Source organism: Podarcis muralis, chromosome 1, assembly GCF_964188315.1.
Source record: "Podarcis muralis chromosome 1, rPodMur119.hap1.1, whole genome shotgun sequence".
Classification (NCBI taxonomy): domain Eukaryota; kingdom Metazoa; phylum Chordata; class Lepidosauria; order Squamata; family Lacertidae; genus Podarcis; species Podarcis muralis.
Window position 1 is genome coordinate 36365260 of NC_135655.1, and position 24439 is coordinate 36389698.

At 40.6% G+C, this 24439-nt stretch overlaps 1 protein-coding gene across 5 annotated transcripts in view; it reads left to right on the forward strand.

Annotated features, from left to right (window-relative positions):
* The window catches only part of PRKD1 (protein kinase D1), a 100872-nt gene that overhangs the window by 71983 nt on the left and 4450 nt on the right, over positions 1 to 24439 (forward strand). For 3 of the 5 annotated variants that reach the window (XM_077926305.1, XM_028721544.2, XM_028721580.2), the window contains 12 exons: positions 3463 to 3486; positions 6095 to 6302; positions 8204 to 8281; positions 9794 to 9995; positions 10603 to 10726; positions 12899 to 12976; positions 15403 to 15682; positions 16351 to 16403; positions 17375 to 17447; positions 19413 to 19519; positions 21036 to 21197; positions 22368 to 22466. In XM_077926305.1, coding sequence (XP_077782431.1) covers positions 3463 to 3486; positions 6095 to 6302; positions 8204 to 8281; positions 9794 to 9995; positions 10603 to 10726; positions 12899 to 12976; positions 15403 to 15682; positions 16351 to 16403; positions 17375 to 17447; positions 19413 to 19519; positions 21036 to 21197; positions 22368 to 22466 — 1488 coding nt within the window. The remainder of the gene's footprint in view (positions 1 to 3462; positions 3487 to 6094; positions 6303 to 8203; positions 8282 to 9793; positions 9996 to 10602; positions 10727 to 12898; positions 12977 to 15402; positions 15683 to 16350; positions 16404 to 17374; positions 17448 to 19412; positions 19520 to 21035; positions 21198 to 22367; positions 22467 to 24439) is intronic. The other 2 variants (XM_028721566.2, XM_028721556.2) reach the window with 2 other exon arrangements.

Here is a 24439-nt window from a genome sequence, read left to right on the forward strand (position 1 = left end):
AACATAGCAGGTTCTACAATAATAAATGAATGACTTTTGAACACTTGATCATTGCTTTTCCACAGTAAACATGCATATATATTTCCAGAAATCTGCACACAGTAATATACCATGAAAAACACACACCAGTTTTTATGTGCTAGACTACTGCAACAGGGCTGGCTCAAGACTTTGTCTTGATGATATGAAGGGCAAGATGGAGGTCCCTCCTCTTCTCACATATAGAAGCTGACTGGACAGATATTGAATTCCACACAGATGGATGCCCTTATCAAACATTCCTTGTGCATAAGGAAGTTCCAGTGTGTTCACAAAGCTCTCGTGCATGCATATGCTTCCTTATTCACCGATTTATATACTGGCACCATACATGTCGGCCTGACAGACACTCACACCTGGTAAAATTTTAATATAAATGTTAATGTGCAAAATATTGCATGCCATAATCAGCTAGCCTGCCACAGAAAACGAAAGCTAGATTCACTCTTAAATCAGCTTTAAAAACATCTATTACTTGCACTTATCATGCTAGACCTATATAGATTATAGTTTGAACTATTACATTAATAAAAATAACAAAAGATCCCCTCCCTTATCCAAAATACAAACATTGCTCTAAATAAACTCTCATGGGGTTTAAAAAGTAATTACTTATACATTCCACATGTTTTCTTACATGTGCATCTTTCCCATGCATATTTTTTCTCAGTGCCCTCCCCCCCCCAAATACGTATTTTACCAACTGAAACTGTTTGAGCTTTCTTTTTCTTATAGAGTCACATTCCATATTTGAGCTGTAATATCCATTAGAACAGAGTCTGTTTATAATATGCCAGCACTAAAAAGCTCCAATAAGAATTATGAGCACCCACTGTCTTAGCAAAGTCTGAAGAATAATAAGGTTTAAAAAACCCTCTGGTGTAATTCCTGTTCTCTTAATGTGATATGTTGCTACTTAGTTGCATGCATGATTAAGTAACGTAGCAACGCAGCCCCAATAAATAAGGTCACTACAGAAGTGTTGTCAGCATTCTTTTCATATTTTTGGGGGGCGCATAATAATTGTCAGTGAATTTTAGTGGTCTTAGCGATGAAGGTTCAGTGGTCTTAGCACTGGAGCTGTTATTGTTGTTTAGTCTTTTAGTCGTTTCTGACTCTTCGTGACTCCATGGACCAGAGCACGCCAGGCACTCCTGTCTTCCACTGCCTCCCGCAGTTTGGTCAAACTCATGTTGGTAGCTTCAAGAACACTGTCCAACCATCTTGTCCTCTGTCGTCCCCTTCTCCTAGTGCCATCAATCTTTCCCAGCACCACTGGAGCTGTACCTGGGTTCAAATCCCCATTCAGGCACACACATTCATTGTGTTGGCCTTGCTATACTATTGACTCTTCCCAATCAGTTAACAGCAAGACCTGCGAGAGGAACCTGCTGACAGGAATTGCTGTGGAAAGGAGAGCGCTACAGCTCAGTAGAGCAAAGGCTTTATCTGCAGAAGGCATCAGATGACCAGATACAAGTGAGAACAGGCTTTCCTAAGCTTTAATAGTTGCATGACAATCTTCCCAGGCTGCAATTTTTATTTTTTTCTCTTCTGCACAACTATTAAAGCTGTAGGAGCTCTGTCCACCCTTTGCATCTGGTCACACCATGAAGGCTCTAGGTTCATTCCCTGGCAACTCTGGATAGCAGGATTGTAAAATACCCCCTTTTCTCTGATGCCTTGGAGAGTCATTGGTCATCAAAAGTAGGCTATAGGCTACTAGGGTAGATGAGAAAATTAGTGGACTTGCTTTATCTCCATATGGAGATAAAGATAAAATCTTATAAAGCACACTGCACTTGGAAAGTGAGATTCAAGAATAATAAAGAACAATTATAATAATTAATACACAGAGAACTAAAGAGCTGTAGGGCAAGCCCAGGGGCTTAAGGACACTTACTAGGATTTCATTGTCTTCTTAAGCAGCAGGGTCACAATCTGCCTTTAAATATTTCTTCCATGTCCCAAATGACTTACTACTGTGACAAATCAGAAGCTCACTGTCTTCAACACATGGAAGTACCTGCAATGTTCCTTGGATATTTCCAACAATAGTTGGGATTTATCACTGGGATGTAGTGTTTGAAGAAGAAGAAATTTCACTAGACAATCTCAAGCTCTTTGGCTTGGTCAAAGGGGCTGACACATTTACACAACACAAATTGCTGTATTTCACTACAGGACTTATAACAGATTTATTGGCAATTCAAGTGGCAGTAAGGCCATAACCTAAATAAGAATGTGTAAACATTTGCATTGGCACCTTTGAAGAGTTCAGAAAGTCCCGTTGTAAGACATATTTTGCGAGATTGTGCCAGCATAGCTCTTGGGGCACTTCATACAAAGTGCTTTTGTTCTGATGCAGGAAATCTTAAGTGTGGGTGAGACATTACTTTCTCACATGTCTTTCTCATGTGATACGTGGCAAGAATACAACGGGGGGAAATGATTCTTGCTTTAAAATTGTGCATTTAAATGTATATTCAAAACATTTTATCTGTGTTGTGAATACCAGTCAAGTATTATTAATTGAAGTTCTATTATTTGAAAATTTTCAGTTGATTCCACAAAGGCAAGGACACTCAAGAATGGCAACCTGCCTTTATCAGTGTATCATGGTAGCACCTGATAACCATGATAGCAAAGACAGGAGTGACTCTGGGATAATATTTGACAAGTCCATTTGCAAATATTTTTTAAAGCTTCAGGATAGATTTCATTTTAGGACAAGCACAGTCTTCTAAGATAAGTTTAGAGGCAAACTTCATCTAGACAAAAACAATAAAACTAGATATTATTTACTTAAAGTTAAATAAATGTGTAATCCTATGCATGTCTGCTCAGAAGTAATTTCTATTGAGTTCAATGGGACTTATTTCCATGTAATTTTGTACAGATTTGTAGCTTTCGACCATATAAAAATGCCTATCTATATCTCCTAGATATGCCACCATCTAAACACAAGAAGGGAAGTATCAGCAGGCTTGCAGAAGTACACAAATCAGTAGTGGGGGTGGGAAAACTATAGCTCCTAGTTGGAACAGGGGCATTCCACACTTCAACATTTTGTTGCAGGTCCCATTTGTTGGAAGTACATACAAAAATCAGTGGGATTAACCATCTTTTTTTGTAATCCAAAGGTTCTATACATTTTGTTTTTGACAATGTTTGAAAGTTGTTTTCATTACTAAATAGTCTAACTCTCTGAATCCTATTTGAAGCCCCAAAGGCAACATATTTAAAATAAGCAAACAAATAAAATAGAAGTTTGAACAAATAATAGTGTTGGTAGATAAATGCAGACTGGTTAAACTTTTTTGCTATTATTTGAACAATTGAACTTTATATTTGCTTCCCAAATAACATGGCTTTATGTTTTGTTCTTCTCTGTTTGTTTTGACTGTGGTCTTCCTTATCTAGATTCCTACAAGCCCTAGCTTTGAGGTATGTACTTCTTTTATACTCCTGTCTAATATGGCTAAATGGTAAATGCTTAGCAATTCAAATTTTGCAGTGAATTAATTTCATAATGAAAGTAGTGCTGTGCCACATTTCTTTCATTTGGAAATGTGGTCATACTTTTCATGTATTTTGATCTTAAAATGTATTTTCAACCCCAAAATTAGAAGTTCAGGTGCTCTTTTGTAGTTCAGTCTTGGGTGATCTCCAACTAACCCGTTCTCAGAGTTGACTCACTGAAATCAAAGGAGCACAAGAAGTCTGACCATTGGACTATTCTAGTTCATTAGCATCCACACACACTGGCAATGGCTCAAGCTTGGCTGTAAAGGATAAAATACGATATTCCTTTGCAGGCACATCTTGAATTCAAACCACACCAGTAAAAGAACTCTGTGGGTTTTGAAGTCACTTCAATACCCGCTTTCGGCAGAGATCAGCTATCTCTCAGGAGTTTAACTGTTCACAAAAGGGCTTGAAGTTACCACTGCTCAGCTGCCTGAGTCCATGAAAACCCGCATGCTACATAGATATGCACATGTGGTTGGTGCTCTTTTTCAAACAGCAGTTCTGAAGCTCGGCAGGGGCAAGCAATTACCTCCTTTGCCTTTATAAGTCATATGTTCAGTCTATGACATCTCCAGTTAGAAAAGACATTGGAGAGCTGCTGCTATATGTTTGTATGACGTGTGTGTGTGTATCTCTGTGTTGGCTGTTTTTTATAAGTAAAACCCACAAACGGCTATTTAAAATAAAATAAAATAAATATAATTTCCAACAATAATAAAGTAGTATACAATTAAAGGCTCCTGCAAAGCTCACAACTTTAATGAAACCACTGATAATAAATAACCAAAAACAAAAACAGCATTTTCAACCAACCCAAGAAGTTCAATAGCAGCACAGAACATCGCTCCCAAATAAGCTAGCAAAAATAAATAGGTGGTAGCTTCACAGAGGTCAGGTGGCAGTGAATTCCTATGATGTGGGGCCACCACTGAGAACTCCCTCTTGTGCCTACCAGTTTCATTGGTCTTAGTAGTGGACAAGTGACTCTATCTTGATCTTATGGTATGTGTGTAGGCAGTCCTTCAAACAGCTCTGACTCAAGTTTTTAAAGGTAGTATTTTAAAAATATTAATATTTTAATAGACATCATAAAATTGTCTCTCCAGGCATATTCCAGGTTTGTAAGTCCTAAATGAACCAAGTAAAAGAGAGAATAGACAAGCCATTATTGCTATTTAGCAGCTGTCACTCTCTTATTTCAATCAATATTTCAATTCATCCACAAAGACCTTGCTGTTGTCATGTAGAAACAGATGCCATTGCTTTAGATGCGTTGTAGCTTCTGTTAGCCTACCCAGATCTCTTTAGCTAACTTTTTAATTTTGTTGTTAAAAAAGGACACAAAGCTGATTTTTTTTTAAAAAAATTGATTTTCTCCTAAATTGTACCGAAGGCAACATACCTTGCTTATTTTTAATCATGTAAGTACAATACAGCCTGCCTAATAATATTTTTATGGCTTGGGTTGAATCAGCTTTACTGAAACAGCTGGGCAGCTGTCCAATTAAATATCTGCACATGTGAAACCTTCTTAGGATTTGCAGAAGGTGCTTGAAATACAGTGCTGTCCAGTCTAAAAGCAATATACTTGTTGAGAAATAATTGTACTGATTTGCTTAGTGCCTGGAGGGGTTGCTGGCTTCTGTAGTTTCCATAATGTAATCTAGTTAAGCAATTGTTTCCTGGTAAGTGTCCAGGCTTCCTGAGTCAGGAATCTGGCTGGCTACCCGGAAAAAAAATTATTCACATCTCTCTTTAACTAACCACCAACACATTGGATAAAGAAGCATGAGTCCAGAGCAGTAGATCTTACTTTTAGCAGGCATTTTTACAGTAAATTTGTATTTTCTGAGAAAAGCCTTAGCTCTTGCCCTACATGGTTAGAATCATAGAACTGTAGAGTTGGAAGGAACCCCAAGGGTCATATAGCCCAACCCCCTGCAAAGCAGGAATGTCAACTAAAGCATCCATGACAGATGATCATCCAACCTCTGCTTAAAAACCTCCAAGGAAGGAGAGTCCACAAAACTCCATCCAATGACAAAGGTGGTATTTTGTAGCTGTCACCCAGCTTAAAAAAAAACTTAGCTAATTGTGTTTCTAATTGATTTATTACTCAATTAATGCATAAATTTGCATGTGTTAAGTTCTGAAGGGGGAAAAAGCATATCTCATTTTAAAGTATACTGAGTCAATCCGTTCTGGGGAAGAAATGCAATGCAAAAATAGCAACTGTGCACCTAGTCCTTCAGCATCGCCCAAGACTTTCCCTGACATTTCTTGGTACCACACTTCCCTGAAGTTTGATTATCACAACGAAAGCTGCCATGGAAGGCGTGGGAGTGGAGAGGGCAGTGACAAGCCCATGCAATGGCTAGATAGATAAAGATATAGATAAAACACACATGCGCACATATGCACACACACACAGCCAAATTTGAATGTGCAAGGTATATGTTTGTTAAAAACAGCGTCTGCTAAAATGACTTTTTAAACATCTGCCCTCCATATATGCACATTCTAGCAAAAATCACCTCCGGAGTCTTTTGGGAGAGAGAAGAGATCCAATTCCCAGTCATACATTGGGCGACCTATTCAACTTGACAAGATTTTGCTTTCCAAGGTTAAAGTGCCTCATACGTTTGTGATCCATTCATATACACGGCCAACGGTCTGTCAGTATTGTAAGAAGCTACTCAAGGGACTTTTTAGACAGGGATTGCAATGCAAAGGTAAGTGTATTTAAGAACTCAGAGGAGCTCTGTCATATGCTCCCAAGAATTCCAGTTGTGTCTTTTTAAAAGTTCATATGTGTGTTTTTGTTTTGCTGCTGCTACTTATGGGGTTGGATCCAGAGATAAGTGCACGCTGAAGTTGCCTCTTTCTAATCTTGGGGGATCCCCTTCCCCCATGCTAAGCCATCGCATGCAACAAGGACCCTGACCTATGGCAAGGATGGGAGGCTGCTGAGGGTGGAAGGAAGGATGAGAAAGTCCATTTCTGCCAATTCCCTTCTGTGCTCTTCAGAAGAGCTGTGTGGGACATGGAAGCATTAGACCACAACTTCTGGAAACCCTACTGCATCAGTTATGACTTTAGAAATTTCACCATATATTGACCACAGACTCATCTGACATTGACTATAGCCACAGGAGGTAAAAAAACAAGATTTTTTTTTTAAATGAAAACATGAAGTTTTGAGCATTCATGCAGAATGGTGGATTGCACACAGCTTTGATAATACCGCTCTCATCATTAGTGGGCGTGACCTTTGGCAATCAAATCAGCTGCCAAAGTAAGGCTTCGGTTCATTGACCCTTGAAGATAAGACAAAAATATACAGAAATAGGCAAGGCTTCCGTATACCTTCCTGGACCAAAACCTCCTAAGGAAAAGATGCTCTTCCTGAGAACCTTATTTACACAACATTCTGCTTTTTCTGTTTATATATAATCTGTGAGTAATGTGATTCTGCAGGGGTGCAGAAAAAGCACAGTATGTGGAATTTGGCATAGAATGCAGCTCAAAATTTCAGCTTTAAGCTGTAAACAAACCCTCCATATTTTTTGGCCTTTATATCTGCAAAAATATGCTTGAAACTGAATGTGCAATGCCTATTGAGATCTCAGTAGTGGGCAGGCAGCTGCAGGCTCAGTAATAAAACCAGTGACTACTTGTCCCTTATCATAGCCAGGTAACCCGGACTAAAGACATACTTTTTCCAAGGCTTTCCTAGACCCCCTAAGATTGGATGATTTTATAATATCTGCTATTATGTGGCTTTTGTAATACTGTTGTACTGGTATTTATGTTGTAACTCTGTTTTTATGATACTCTTTTTTTATTGCTTTTCTTTTGCATTTTTGGATACTGCTCAGAGGTATTTAAATGTTGAATCATGTAGAAATACTTTCAATTAAATGAATAAAAAAATGCAGATCACAGAGTTCGGATTTTTTGTACAGATTCCCCCCCCCCCTCTGGAGGTATAGATGTGGCTAAATGGCATTTTTGTTAAAATATGGCATCTTTTTTAAAAAAGTATTCAAATAAACATCCTGATGACTGACACCCTCCAACTACGTATATAGATTTATGGGAAAGTATGCTGTATTCTGGGAGAGGGGTGGGAGGGGGGAAAACCAATTGTTTTGATAATGTCATGCTTATTTCCTGTTTCTTGAAAATTATTATTATTATTAATAATATTTTTTTAAAAAGGAAAAAAAATGTCATTCTGTATACTGACTCATGTAAGATACAATGTCAAACCACATTTGGTGTTGTGTGAATAAGTCCTATCATTCAGCCGGAAAAGTAGGGTTTGCATTTGCCCTGCAACCTAGGATCAAACCATGTTTTACAGTCCTGGTTCACGAGGAAAATGCAAACCAAACTTAGCAGAATTGGATGCAATGGAAGGGAAGTGGGGAATTGCAAGTGCAGGTTTTGTAAGCCTGAGGTCTACCCCACGCTTGTTTACGTTAGCACCAAAGCAGAGTTTGGAATTATGATCGAACCAAAAGAGACCATCTTACAATTATCTTTTGTTATATGCTGCAATGTACAAATCTCGACACCTGTTGATGTCGCAGTATCATTGGCTGAAATTATGCATCTTATCTTTAATTAGATTGCAGGTTCAATTGTCACAAACGCTGTGCACCCAAAGTGCCAAATAATTGCCTTGGGGAAGTGGCCATTAATGGGGGTAAGTTGCACTGAAGGCTGTAGCAATGCATGTTCTAAAAGCCTATTGCATAGAGAGAAGACACTTAGAAGTAGATGAGGGGTTATTTTTAAAGAAAAGTCATAGGTTGCATTATACACTTGTACACTAAAATATATTGAGAATGAGCTGTCAATATGATGCTTTAAAATGTGACAAAGTGAGCATATTTTTTAGACTTCCTGAGTTATAAAGAATGGAAAACCAAGGCAGGTTAAGTCTGGAACATGTGAGTCTTCTACTTTATCTATGTATGTAAGTAGTTGCTTCTTTTATAAAGGCAGAGAAGGAGGGTCCTATACCTGAATCTCATGTCAGACAATCTAAGAAGAGGAATACAATATTTCTTATATATAAATGTGTGGCTGTGTTCTGGACAACTACAAAGAGGGGAGAAGGGGTGTCTCTTCCTACCCCTTCCCCTCTCTTCTCCAGTGTCTGGTAACATTCCACCATGACAAAAAAGGTCCCACTGGCCCTTTGAAAATGTAGTTTTATACCTAGAGAAAACTTTAGGAATCCTAAAACTTGCCTCTTCTTTGAGATAAGTATTGCACGTCCCATAAAAGCTCATATCTGAGCCTCGGATAAGCAAGTTTCAACAGCATCTCTAGATGGGCATTTTGCTTGCATACATTTAGATTCATTTAGTGTTCTATCCCCAGTAGAAGTTCCCCAGATTGTGTCCTCTTGCTCTGTGTGTAGGCAGTCCTTTCTGTGAAAGCAAGCTCTCATATGCCACTGTTAGAAAGAGAACCATTTCTCCTTGCCTTGGTGGAGGTTGTTATGCCTGCCAAATCCTTGTCTTAGGGAAGTGCCTTGCAGGAAACGACAGAAGAGTGTTTGTCACCGAGGATTGTCATCCATCCAAGGATTACACAAATGTTTATTAAAAGTTCATTCCATAGGTGGGAAGCAAGATTGGTAGAATTATAAATAAGCAAGGATCATTGGGGAAAGACTCAACAATTTCCTCCTGGCACAAAACGTGTATCAGCAGATAGAAATGAAACTAGAGAACTGGCCCTATTCCACCAGTGTGATGTTATTTCTGGATAAAGCATAAAAGAAAATGCACTGGCATACTCAGCTGCAATGTTCTAGATTCACTCTTGATGCTTAGAAAAATGCTATTTTTAAGAAAGTTGAGGAGAAGTGTTTGAAGCCCATATTCCAGTATTACATGCAGTAATTAATACAGTTTTGCATTTTCAACATTTTCCGCTGTGCTATTTGCTTTGCTTTGTGGGAATTTTTGTAAAGCTTTAGCTGTTAGTTAAAAGAAACTTCTCCATCCCATTCTGAATACACTAGACATTTTTATTTTTATTTTCAGTAGATTTCTCAAAGCTATTTTAGAATTAAAGTCTTGCTTGTTTGCTGGAAATGCTCTTTTAGAAGCAGTATTCATATCTACGAGCTTAGTTTCATGCCAGAGTTAACACTGGATCTGTTTTTAAGGCTTTCACAATAACGTGGTCAAAATAATTCCAGATTTGCTTAGCCCGGGTGCTGAGTCTGATGTTGTCATGGAAGAGGGAAGTGATGACAATGACAGTGAAAGAAACAGTGGACTCTTGGATGAAATGGAGGAATCTGTGGGCCATGATGCTGAGATGGCAATCATGAACCAGAATGACAATGGAGAAATGCAAGATGCTGATCCTGACCAGGATGAGAGTAATAGGATGATCAGGTGAGTTTTTGCACAGCACATAGTTGAACTTGTTTCCACTGTTGCCTCTGCTAGCTATATCTGTCAATATATCACCCTAGGAGTAAGGTGATAGGTTTCACCTCTTTTGAAACTTAACATGGCACTAAAAATTTAGTGTCTCCTGCAAATATTAGTGTATAAGAATAGATGTGGAAAAATGCAGATCTAAAAGTCCAACCCACACATTTGCACCCCTGTGTAATGCCCTTGTTGTGCCAGAATAATGCTACAGTTTGTAACCAGAGCAGTGTATAAATTTTTATTGTTTATTTAGTATATTTATGTCAGCTGCTCTTCCTCCAAAATCCCTCAGAATGGCATACATGGAGTGTGGGAGGAGCTACCTAATGCTTCATTTGCGTGTCATTTTGGTTGGCCCAGTAAAAGTATTGCTCTGATAGGACTTTTTTCTTATGGAATTTTTCTTATGGGCCAACAGTACTAGCCTTACTCTTTGTTTCTCTTGTTCTGTTTGTTCTCCTGGAGACATAGCCACAGAGGACAACAAATTAACGTATCTCACTTTAGAAAGATTTGTTTTGCATGTTTATTAAAATCTATTGACTGGTGTGTGGTTTCTTTTAAGCCCTTCGACAAGCAACAATATTCCATTAATGAGAGTAGTGCAATCTATTAAACATACAAAAAGGAGAAGCAGCACAGTGATGAAAGAGGGGTGGATGGTTCACTACACAAGCAAAGACACTCTGGTAAGAAAGATGTTAAGCAAAAGAAGTCTCTGAACATCACCGATAAATTGTGACTCCCAAATGATTTTGGTGGTGCTTCCCTCATTCTCCTTGACAGTCAAGGATTACTGCACATGTACAAAATGCCTTGGGGCCCTCCAAAGGCAGACCAAGGCCACAGAACAAAATCTTGAGCAGAGGTATGCCTGAGCAACTTTATTTAAGAGCAAAAGAGTCTTTTAAAGAGAGAAAGTCAGTCATGTATGCTTGCTGTTTCAGACTGCAGAGTGGAAACTTTGAATGTGAACAGCTTGAAGTATGTTTTAAGGAAGATTTGCTACCTTTGTCAGGGCTAGATTAGACTTCAAAACAAACAGAAGGGTCAGATTTATCCCTGGCATGCTGTAGAATGTGAAGCACTTTGAAGGAAACCAAATCAAGATGTGGAAAACAGCTTTCATCTGACTATCTTTGTTGTTGTTGTTGTTAGATAAAAAGGAAATCCATAACTTTCATAGGGCACATTGAGAATTATAGCCCTGCGCAATGCAATGCAGTGGTGCAATGCTGTAACATGAGGCACTTTGAGATAAGACTTTGAAGGAATGATATTGGCCAGTTTCCTTCATATCTGTTGGACCTGGAGGGTCAGTCCAGTTTTGTGTTATACCTTGGACAAAGCAACTATTTTTGCACCTTAAAATACCTTGGATTATGTTGCTCATGGAAACAGACTTAAAAGCATCTTTTTAAGAACTATGGTCTATGCCCTAATTACATGGGAAACTGCCTTATAATACAGATTTACACAATTGGTCCATCTGGCTCACTATTGTCCTGACCGTCGACTATTCTCCTTGGCTTATTGCCATGACATTATTGCCTCAGTTTATGCTGGCACAGGAAGAAGACACATCATGGCAGCAAACATTGGCCATATCTTCCAAGGCCCTGGGGCTGCATGAGAGGGACACAGACAAGAGTGGTGCCTTTACAACTCAAATAAAGTCAGATGGAGCCCTAAGGTGCTGTCACTGTGCAGGCCAGCTATTATGCATGAAGGAGGAAGGAGCATTTAGACTCCAACAAAGTCCTTTTCCCCCTCTTGATCATTCTGTCTAACCTGTGATGCACAGGTTGATCATCTTTTTAGCAGAATGGGTATAAATGAAAGGAATTCCTATATTGAATGGGCTGGCAGGCTCTCACTATTCTATTCTCAGTCAGCTTTGTAAGTATGCCAGTGTACAACAGAGGGAGAGAGATTCACACAAATTATCCAGCTTCCAATTAAACAGAGGCTTCCAATTACATTTTCTTACCCACAACTTAACCTTAACTCTAGTTGAAACATAATTGCCCATTTTTTTTACAGCTACAGCATAGCATGGGATGCGGGTGGCACTGTGGTCTAAACCACTGAGCCTAGGGCTTGCCAATTGGAAGGTTGGCAGTTTGAATCCCCACGACGGGGTGAGCTCCCGTTGCTCGGTCCCTGCTCCTGCCAACCTAGCAGTTTGAAAGCACGTCAAAGTGCAAGTAGATAAATAGGTACCACTCCGGCGGGAAGGTAAATGGCATTTCCGTGTGCTGCTCTGGTTTCGCCAGAAGCAGCTTAGTCATGCTGGCCACAAGACCTGGAAAAACTGTGGACAAACATTGGCTCCTTCAGCAGTAAAGCGAGATGAGCGCCGCAACCCCAGAGTCGTCTGCAACTGGACTTAACTGTCAGGGGTCCTTTACCTTTTACAACATAGCATAACTTCCATTACTGCCTGGTAAAGACATATGTAGGTAATCTTAACGATCACTCACCTGTTAGATTCAGTCTGTATATGGTCAATTAATGTAGAATGCTAACTGTTGCTACTAGTAACATTCTGAAACTCCCGTGACAGCATGCTGTATGTAGATATTTCTGGGGGAAGCCAAGTATACATCTCTGATGAAACTTATGTAGAAGAAAATGCAGTCTTCAGGGAACAACAAGGGGGGGAAAAGGTTTTTTAAAATACCTATTACTTTTGGATAAGTTTAAAACAATACCATTGAGTATTTCTCTGTATTGAAAATGAAATTGGTGTCTCTTTGTCATCCCTCACAATCTTCAAGTTGCATTATCTCATTTAATTTTATTTCATTGTTTCTTCAAATTTTCTTAAATTATTTTTGATTGTTTTTATTTCAACACAGAGGAAACGTCACTACTGGAGATTAGACAGCAAATGTATTACACTGTTTCAAAATGACACTGAAAGCAAATACTACAAGGTAAAATTGGGTTCTGGTTTTATATAGTGTATTCCAGAATGCAGCTATGATTAAAGTTTATGTTGTGTTTGTTAATATTTCAAAGAGATGGATGAGCACCATACACCCACCCACACATGCACATCTGATTGAATTGGAAATCAGCTGAATAGTTTCCCAAAGATACAGACATACCGGGACGTAGCTTGACTTGTGCCTAAACCAATCCAAATTCACCAGTGCCACCATGAACCAGCAGCTGATGGTGGTGGAGGAGGAGTGTGCACAGAGACACCAGAGAAAGATCTGTGGCTGGTGTCCTTTTTCCATCCTTGGGACCCCCTGGGAAACTTACCAAACCTGCTGTTCCTGGGAAAATGCAGCTGATTTCTGGGCAGCCTGAGGAAGCTGCATCCATCTTGAGCCTGCTCCTAAAAAAGAAGCCTAGAGTGAGAGACTAGATTGATGTCAACAGTTTCCAGCAGCCCTCCTCTTTGTCCGATTTTGGGTGGGTGAGCTGTGAGTTTCTTTGGGCCCAAGGAGGATGGGTGGAGTCCTGGGAGAGAGCCAGGAGGCTGAGAGGGGAGGCATGTTGATATCAGTTTGTATTTATTACAGTTTTCTATTTATGTAACATTTTTATATGTAGCGGTGTATTTTTGTAATGTTTTAGTTGCCTGTTGCTTTATTTTCTTGAACACTGCTTAGGGTATATATGTGTGTGTGCTTGTTTGTGTGTGCTTGTGTATGTGTGTAGATAGAGCCATATAGAAATGATCTAAATGAACCACTAACCTCTCCCATCCAGCCAGCCACTTTTCATCCTACCAGCACATCACATGCGCGCGCACGCGTGCGCGCACACACACACACACACACACACACACACTTTATTTAAAGCTCATTTCCCTGGCTAGTGAAAAGAGCTATACAGTGGTACCTCTGGTTAAGAACTTAATTCATTCTGGAGGTCCGTTCTTCACCTGAAACTGTTCTTAACCTGAGGTACCACTTTAGCTAATGAGGCCTCCCACTGCCACCACACGATTTCTGTTCTGATCCTGAAGCAAAGTTCTTAACCTGAGGTACTATTTCTGGGTTAGCAGAGTCTGTAACCTGAAGCGTCTATAACCTGAAGCGTCTGTAACCTGAGGTACCACTGTAGAAAGAGAGAAGAGAGGCTACAGGACTGAAAACCATGGATGGGGGCTCACAGCCCACTAAGCTTCTCCTTGTTGTTGTTTAGTCGTTTAGTCGTGTCCGACTCTTCGTGACCCCATGGACCAGAGCACGCCAGGCACTTCTCCTAAGAGTTCTCAATTAGAGTGGACTTTTGTCCTCACCCCATTCCCCTTAGCAGGTTGGGGAGTTACAGCCTTTTAGAGGGGAATTATTTTCCAGAATGGATTTTAAAGCTTTTTCTTTTCTTTCAACGAGCATTACGTGATCCCCAAAGTTTCTTAGGCATGTCTAATACTTAGCTGCATTGTTAAGCTAATAGTTATTATTTAACTGTGAACCATAGTACAGTCATACCTCAGGTTGAAGTAGCTTCAGGTTGAGCGTTTTCAGGTTACTCTCCGCAGTGACCTGGAAGTAATGGAACACATTACTTCCAGGTTTCGCCGCATGCGCAGACGCTCAAAATGACGTCACGTGCATGTGCGGAAGCAGTGAATCGCGACCCACAGATGTGGGTTGCGTTCGCTTCGGGATCCGAGATCCCGTTTGCATCCAGAGGTACCACTGTAATGTCAAAATGGACTTCCCTGAGTGTAGCTGTTTCAGGCTCTAAACCTAAACCACCTCTGATTTATTTCATTGGTGTTTATTAAGGGAAATGACAAAAGAGACTCCTTAGCTTCTCTATTCAGCTGTTATCCCAGCAGCCAGGAAATCCATTCTAATATTTGTGCCAGGAATCTGATCAATGCCTAAGTACTAGCAGGATCCACAGGATTTATGGGGTTTGTGAAAATGGTAGGAAGAAAAGTGGAGATGGGACAGGACTGCTGTTACTTGCAAACTAAAAATACTGACAAAGTTCACCCACGCCAGGCTCAAATACATAAATTATGGGTTTTAAAACCTGCAGATTCTTGTCTGTCTTGGATCAGATTCCAATCCTGCCTTGGACCATGTTCTGAAAATGTTGCAGTTTTGTCCACACCAGCTCTCTTCGTCCACAAAATCACTCCTTGCCACCTCTACCTCCTTAAACACCTTCCCTTTCCTGTCAAACAGCCCTGGGGTCAGCAGATTTCCTCCTTTCACTTTCTCCTCCTCTGTCAACATCTTGTAATTGTCAGCCCAGGGAGCCATCAGAAAAGCATGAACCCCAAAAGCTGGCGATGAGTCTCAGAAACTGTAATCAAGTAGGTGTTTGAAGTAGTCTTTGTTCATGAGAAAGTGTTTTCAAAATTAATCGCCATTATCATTTGTCACAGGAAATTCCATTGTCTGAGATTTTATCTCTGGAACCTGCAAAAAACTTCAATTTAATGCCACAGGAAGCTATCCCCCATTGCTTTGAAATAACCACAGCAAATGTCGTATACTACGTCGGGGAAAATGTGGAAAACCTGCCAAGCCCTCCAGCTAATAACAATGTTCTCACAAGTGGTTGTGGCCTAGATGTTGCAAGGATGTGGGAGATGGCAATTCAGCATGCCCTCATGCCTGTTATTCCCAAAGGGGCATCCACTGGTTCAGGACAAAGTCTACACCGTAAGCTAATTAATTTTCTACTTTAAAATAAGCCACTGGATGAAACCATGTGGACTAGACCCTCTTTATTGGCAGTATAATTACGTTGTGCAATTTTACTCGGACACTTTGATGTGTACATTATTGTAAGGTAAGCAGCTAGGGACATCAACCTTTCACTTATGCTGTTATTATCCAGCATGTGGTTTCCAAGGAGGTTTAACACGTACTCTGATGTCTGGATATCATGATGGTTATACAGATTAATTTCGCACAAGATCAGTGTAGGGGTGAATCCCATCCCTCAGTCCCCAGACCTTTGCAGGAGCTGTGAAAGGCTGTGGACATATTGCTGTGGAATCACAGATCAGGCAGTATTACTTCAGAACCAAAAATATTTCCTAATGGATGGTGTGGTTAGGTTTGGGAATGTTATACCTCTGCTATTTAACAGCATCAATTTAATAATAACTTTATATCACATACATCATTATCCAGAAGGGGAGGCTCGTTCTAGAAGAAAAGGTACCTTCCTCCAACACACCTCATCCCTGAGCCCACCACTGCCATAATACTGTGAGGGTCATGGTATTATGGCAGTGGGGCTTTCCTCTACCACGCTCAAGTAGTGGATTCATATCATTCTGTGCATTCACAGCAGAAGTAATTTCCATACATTTTCTTTCTAGGAAATATATCCATCAGTATCTCGGTGTCAAATTGCCAGGTCCAAGAAAATGTGGTAAGTTTTCTCAGTGTTTGTGACAGATGTGATAGAACTCAGTTTGCAAAGTCATTTATCTGTTTGGAAAACTTTGAGACGATGTCTAATTGGGCATTTTCTTTAGAGAAGGACAAAAAAATTAGCCATTGAAGAAATGATTTTTACAGCAGCTTTGATTTTTGGTTTCCAGTTTTTAGAAAAAGGCCAAAATCTTGGGGGTTAATTTATATTCCTCTTTTGTAGCACCACAGTAAGATTACACCAGTGTAAGTGGTCTGAGATTAGAACCATATGAAACAGTTGTATTATATTTTCCACTGAATTCCAGTTGCACAATCACAAGTGGGGAGAGTGCTGTTGTGTTTCACTCTTGCTTTCAGGCTTCTGGTTGGCCTCTGTGAGAACAAGATGCTCAACTAGATTGGCCTGATCCAGTGGGCTCTTATGTTAACCGCACAAGTCCATTTACTTGGACTTGTTGAAATCCCACCTTCCTTTTTGGAATTCAGTTGATACAGGGAACCTTCCAAATAACCTAGGGCCTACACTACATTCCATCATTGGAATGTGATGGAGTTTAGAGCCCTTTGGAAGAGTTGCCTCTCCCCACCTCACAGACTCACAAACCCAAAGTTTCTTCAGAGTAGGGAAGAAAGTATGCAGAGTTCTTAAATGCTACTGAACATGTGATGGGTATTTGGTAGCTCCTTCACTTCTGTTGATGCCTAGTAACTTTGAATGTACTGCGCGTCTGCACAAACATTCAGGGTCCATTTATACACTTCAGGAAGGACCAAAGTCATTGCACATAATTCCAAAATGAAGCCAGACTCCAGATAGGTTCTGATGCGTTGCCTTACCAGAACACGACTTCTGCCACCGAACTGCATTTTGAATGGAATTCAGCAGCATTTCTGTCCAATCGTTTTCTGAATTGACTTCATTTCCATGCTCATCATGTTTAACATGCAACATCTTTGTACTAACAGGATATCAGTACAGTATACCAAATCTTTCCAGATGAGGTGCTGGGATCAGGACAGTTTGGAATTGTTTATGGAGGTAAGACTGGCACCCCACTGTCATACTCGGAGAAGATTGCCTGAAATCATTGGACAAAGTAGACTCCAGTCCTAATCCCACTAACCTGGGAGTAAGACCCATGGAATATGGTTAGGATGACTACTCAGGTGTGTCTGAAATTCTACACAAGCTCTACAACTTCATTAAAGTTTTCCAGATCATTGCAATTAAGATGGTGCCCGCCCTGTGGAACGCCCTCCCTTCAGATGTGAAGGAAATAAGCAACTATCTTCTCTTTAAAAGACACCTGAAGGCAGCCCTGTTTAGGGAAGTTTTTAATATTTAATGCTGTATTGTTTTTAACACTTGATTGGAAGCCGCCCAGAGTGGCTGGGGAAACTCAGCCAGATGGGCGGGGTATAAATAAATAAATAAATAAATTATTATTATTATTATTAGCTTTGCAAGAGGTTGACCAAGGTGGTGGCGAGAGGGCTGCAGAGCCAATCTGGCACTCCTGCCAATGCATTGCCCATGTAAACAGCAGGGCCACGGCTAAGTTCTTCAGTGAGGAACTGGCAACATGTCTCTGCCAGTTCCAATTAGGTTGCTCATATGCCTGCACGTCCCCAGTCCTATTCTCTTGTTTAGAAGCCATTGTAGGTCAACTCCCACTGGTTAGGATAGTAGTAGCAGCACTGATGGAAAAGTAATATTTAACACACTGATAAAATTCCTCAACCTCTGAAAGAAGCAAATACAGTTACAACACAACATTAGTGAATTATATATGTGTGTGTGTAATTGTAACATACAATTTAATACAAAATATGTATAATATATAAATAATAAAAATAATATTAATGCACCATATAATTACAAGTACTTGGCAATCATTTTTAATGATTTTATGCAATTTTATACACATTTTTTTTAAAAAGAAGACAAGTTTAAAATTATTGGAAATTCCACAACAACGTAAAAAGTGAATATTTTATGTCATCATTTGCCATGTAAAACTAAATTATATTAATTTAACCAGAATATATTTTGAGTTCCCAAGTCATGTGACAACATTTCAGCACCCCTCATTTTGGGAATTTGAAAGCTGAAATATTAAACACACTATGTACACAGATGGATTGCTGGGAAAGGTGTCCTGTATTCTTCCAGACCAGGGGTCAGCAAACTTTTTCAGCAGGGGGCCGGTCCAATATCCCTCAGATCTTGTGGGGGGCCGGACTATATTTTTTGGGGGGGAAATGAACAAATTCCTGTGCCCCAAAAATAACCAAGCGATGCATTTTAAATAAAAGGACACATTCTGTTCATGTAAAAACACCAGGCAGGCCCCACAAATAACCCAGAGATGCATTTTAAATAAAAGGACACATTCTACTCATGTAAAAACATGCTGATTCCTGGACCATCCGCAGGCCGGATTGAGAAGGTGATTGGGTCAGATCTGGCCTCCGGGCCTTAGGTTGCCTACCCATGTTCCAGACCTTTCCCTCCTATGACATGATGGGAGTCCTGTGGACACAGGGTTCTTTGTACTATAAACAATGCCTATTTATTTAGTGGTGCTGGATTACATACCAAATTTATGGGCCAAACTAGATGTGAATGTCACACTAGCTTTTCATATTCCTTTTTTATTAAAGGCAGGACTCAGGATGCATACTAATGCAGAAGACTAGGGTGGGGTAGGGGAGGGATAATGGGCTTTTCACCCTTTCCCCTTGCACATTTTTCTTCTTCTAAAATTGACCTTCCTGATTTTTACCTATAAAAGGAAATATACTGGTCCTTTTTTGCCTCAAAATCTGTCTTAACAATTTCATGAAATTAAAGAAAGAAGTCTGAATGGTTTAGAGCATTCTTGTCTCAGAGGATACCTTGACAGTTAGGTTTTGTATAAAACACACAAAAAATACTTGAGTTCTGGAAAGGTGACGCTTCTCAGAGCTGATCATGTTAATTGGCATATTTTTCATCAAACAGGAAAACATCGCAAAACAGGAAGAGATGTAGCAATTAAAATCATTGACAAACTGAGATTTCCAACTAAGCAAGAAAGCCAACTTCGTAATGAGGTTGCAATTTTACAGGTATCTTTTATTTAATTACCAATTATATCCTGTATGTATTTAATTTAGAGCAGGGCAATAAAACTCTTTGAGAACAGGTTTCGGCAGTAGGAATCTATGTACCTCATTAAGCATTGGAACTACAGATAAAGTTTTCAAGTGATGTCTCTTTCTGAAATAATGTCTAATCTGCATTAAATATAGGAACTTTGCACCAAAAATTTCAGCAGTTTGCTAATCTGCATAGTCAGAAATAAATTTGCTTTTGAGATAATCTAGCACAATTACCCAGTGGCTGTTACGAGATCCTGTTGTGTGTCTCTGCACATGTGGTAACAAAAATAAAGCATTGTCAGCCCAATTTCTTGTGCTATGAGTTGAATTAGGGCTGCATTCCTAAGTTTTGCTTCATATACCATAAGCCTACAACTTACGCACATTTAACTTGTGTGCATTCAGGTTTACTCACATGGCAAAAATCTTTTACAAAATTCAAAAGTGGGTGGAAAGCGGGTGAGATTCTGGGGGAAATGACTTTGGCCTCCCACCCACCATTGAACCCATTGTATTTTGACTATACACGATTTTGCCTTTAAGCTCTATCCCTGGAACATAACCCCCACGTAAGTTGAGGACTTACTGTATAAAGGTAAAGGGACACCTGACCATTAGGTCCAGTGGTGACCGGCTCTGGGGTTTCAGCGCTCATCTCACTTTATTGGCCGAGTGAGCCGGTGTACAGCTTCCGGGTCATGGGGCTAGCATGACTAAGTCGCTTCCGGCGAACCAGAGCAGCGCACAGAAATGCTGTTTACCTTCCCGGCGGAGCGGTACCTATTTATCTACTTGCACTTTGACGTGCTTTTGAACTGCTAGGTTGGCAGGAGCAGGGACCGAGCAACGGGAGCTCACCCCGTCGCGGGGATTCGAACCGCCAACCTTCTGATCGGCAAGTCCTTTAACCCACAGCGCCACCCGCGTCCCTTTTTACTGTATACCAATAGGGAACTCTGAGCGCCAATCCATATATAACACGAGGGGGAGATATCAGCAGGTTGGAATGTCTTCCAAACAAAAACCTAATATAGAAACCTCCCAAAATCACTTAACAAGGACTGATCAAACTTGGTGGGCATGGACTGTTGATGATGCAAAGTTGATGCAAGGTTGATATGCAAGGTATGGGATTGCTTTTAAGATCCAAGAGCAGAGTACTGGAAACAACCTGAGGATAACATGGCTCAATTCTGATACTCTGAAAGAAATCGATTTGGGCAAGGTCTCATTTCCATATAGAAGTTTAAAACGTTATCAATGACAAAGCATATTTTTGATAGTTTCTAAGCACATTTGGGCTGTCCTGTTAAACTTTGCATAGCAAATCATTGGTGGCATAATTCTGGCTGTTTATACTTTTATACTGGTGCCAAAGGGCTTGAAAAATGAATGGCTATGTCATTACCTAATGTTTCCTGAGCCTTGTCATTGGACCTAAACAAATCGGGCTCATTCAAATAGTGTTTTTCTTTGTTCATAGAATCTGCATCACCTGGGGGTTGTAAATTTGGAATGCATGTTCGAGACACCAGAAAGAGTGTTTGTTGTTATGGAGAAGCTCCATGGAGACATGCTGGAGATGATCTTGTCAAGTGAAAAAGGGAGGTTGCCAGAGCGAATCACCAAGTTTTTAATTACGCAGGTAAGGGCCCATTAAGCAGTGTCAAATGTTTTCTTTTTCTATGATATTCACGTCATAGCTCAGACAGCACAGCATGAGACTCTTAATCTCAGGGCTGTGAGTTTGAGCTCCATGTTGGGCAAAAGATTCCTGCACTGCAGGGGTTGGACTAGATGACCCTTCTGGGGTCTTCCAACACTACAGATCTATGATTTTATACCCTTGAAATGGATAGCAGGTCACAATGTGGGTGAAGGTTTAAAGAGTGAGAGCTGTCCAGAGTGGGTAAAGTCTAATTAGGGTAACTTCCTTTTGCTTTGCTAGTATGGCTTTATCAAGTTGACTGGGTGCTGTGCCTTTCTCTGTGTCTTCTCTCTGATAAAGACTAGTTGTCACGTGCTTGACTGTATCGTTCTGAGCTTAATGTACGATGATAACCACAAATCATGACCTACAGTGCATCTCTCAGGTGTGGTACTTGGAAGTCTACACCAAATCCTTCTTGCATGTTGGGGCTAGCATGTAGCCTGCATGTCTCTGATGGACTCATCTCCTCTCCATCTCTGACACAGGCAGGGGTGCTTAACCAAGTTAGCCAGCAAAACATTTGGGAGACCATTTCTGTGGGTTCAAAGAAGCTGTGCTAGTGCTCAGAACTTGGGTGCCCAATTTAGATAGTGGCAAAGACCTCTTAGAATTAAGCTTATAGCTCACATTATAGGCACCATTCTCTCTTCCCCCAACCATGGGATGACTCTGAGGGGTTGTGAATGCCTCCCAATTTTTCCCCCACTCCCCCATTTTCCAGATTAAAACTTTGCTCCCATTATAATAGATAGTACCAGCCTTTAAATTTCTAGAGTTGTCTGTACCCCAACTACTGATCACTAAAGTTGGAGTACTTCCCCTAACGAATAAGAGCACAGCTGTACGCGCTGCTAAAAGAATGCTTTGTAATAATAGTAGGAAGTATTGCTACTTGAGGATGCCTTTAAAATTAAGTCCCTTGTGCTTTATATTCCTGTTTGTTTACACAGCTTGGAATAAGAGCATAAAATCGCATGAATTAAGCTGTTGTGCTTGAGCTTGCTTGCGCTTGCTACTTTTCATCTCGTCTCTGGGAAAAACATTGAAACAGAAGTAAATATTGAGCAAACTATGTTACAACAGGGCTGGTTTGTTTCTTTATAGATCCTGGTTGCTTTGAGACATCTTCATTTTAAAAACATTGTTCATTGTGATCTCAAACCTGAAAATGTATTGCTGGCATCTGCTGATCCTTTCCCACAGGCAAGTAGAAACAAATTCACATTGTACAGGTAACATACAGTTCCTTTAGATAAAGCCAAATGATTGTTGAATGCCACACCAATCTCTACGTGGTAAGAGACTCCAGGGGTCCAGCCTATTTACCTGGGGTTTGGTTCCCTTGGAATGAGGGACAGCAGAGACAGTGGTGTCTTTAGGAAATATGGTTTATTTACACATGTGTACAAGCTGAGCCTACAATGGAGGGACTCACAGCGTTAACACCCCAAAAGAATCTTGCTTCTCCCACAGCCATAGCCTTGGTTTCCAGCCAAAAGCAGCTGCCCATCCGGCTGCTAGCTTCTAGCTCACACCCCTCTACTCTGGATTTTTCTTTCTAATTATCAGACAGTTGAGGAAGGGGGGGCCACCCATTGTTGTCTGGCACAGAGCCACTTCCTTTGTTACCTTAGCAACCCATGCTTAGGGACCATTTCCAAGAAACTTGTCTGGCTATTACAGCAGTTGGATCCTTGTTGGAACCAGGAATTAGAAGGGACTCGGGCAATATAGCCTACCTACCCGCTCAAACTCACAACATTATTATTACTAAGAGATTTGTGCTTTGTTCTTTTTCAGTTTGATAAATAGTTGAAATGGCTTGATTTAGTCAAGCACTCACCTAATGCCTAACAAGTCCCTTTTACCTCTGCATATGCAAATTAATGAATCTACCCTGTGGTCTGAGCTGTATATACACAGACCGGACCACATGAAGATACCACTTGCTTCCACTTGGTACACTGGTACACAAATCTGCTGTAGTCAAGAGGAAAGTAGAAAACAGGTGTGTCCTTATTTTCAGCAGCCTCCCCAAGTCTCTAAAGGTAAAGGGACCCCTGACCATTAGGTCCAGTCGTGACCGACTCTGGGGTTGCGGCACTCATCTCGTTTTATTGGCCGAGGGAGCCAGCTTTTGTCTGCAGACATGTGGCCAGCATGGCTAAGCCGCTTCTGGTGAACCAGAGCAGCGCACGGAAATGCTGTTTACCTTCCCGCCGGAGCGGTACTTGTTTATCTACTTGCACTTTGACGTGCTTTTGAACTGCTAGGTTGGCAGGAGCAGGGACCGAGCAACGGGAGCTCACCCTGTCGCGGGGATTCGAAACACCGACCTTCTGATTGGCAAGTCCTAGGCTCTGTGGTTTAGCCCACAGCGCCACCCGCATCCCCCAGTGCCACCCGCGTCCCCCAGCACCACCCCAAGTCTCTAATCTCTCCCAACTGGTTGTTTTTTTTAAATTGTGAAGAAGAGTAGCAGAGATATCTCCCCCACCCCCCCTCTCTCACACACACTATATCTGCAAGTGCCAAGAAGTTTTTGGGTGCACCCAGATGTGTGTAATTTCAAGTTGGGAAAAAAATATATTGAAGGCCGTTTTTGTTTTTAAAGTCAAGCAACAAACATATAAGTAATCGGAGGTATTATCCTGTGCTTTAAAACATTGTATAAACAGGCAGTTTGCATGAAGCACAGAGGAAGGGGGAAGACAATCAACTGCACATTGTTGCATCTGTCATTGATATTTCAAATGCAGCAGGAAGCTGGGCTCATCCTGCTGGGGAAACATGATATAACTCTTGGGTTTGTGGACATTTAGTACACCTACGTGACTATGCATTTACTAGGGGTGTGCAATGGGTTTGTGTCGGAGCCAGATAACAAAGCAAATGAGGGTGATTTTGAGGTCTCTCCCCCTCTACCAGTTTGAAAGATGATGTCAGTAACACTGCCACTGTGTGAAATAAGGGCTCTCACAAAGCCCTGTGTTCCTCTGTCACTCTGTTTCTGTACTTCACTATATCTTGTTCCTTTGTTTTCCTGTAAGTTTCTCTTGGTCTTTGTGCTTTGCAAGTATTGAGGCTGTCCAAAGTATTGCCTGAACAGCTCAAAGTTATTTTTTCTTAAAGTACAGCAGTGGGAGGATTTATTTATTTTTAAGTTAAAAGCTTCA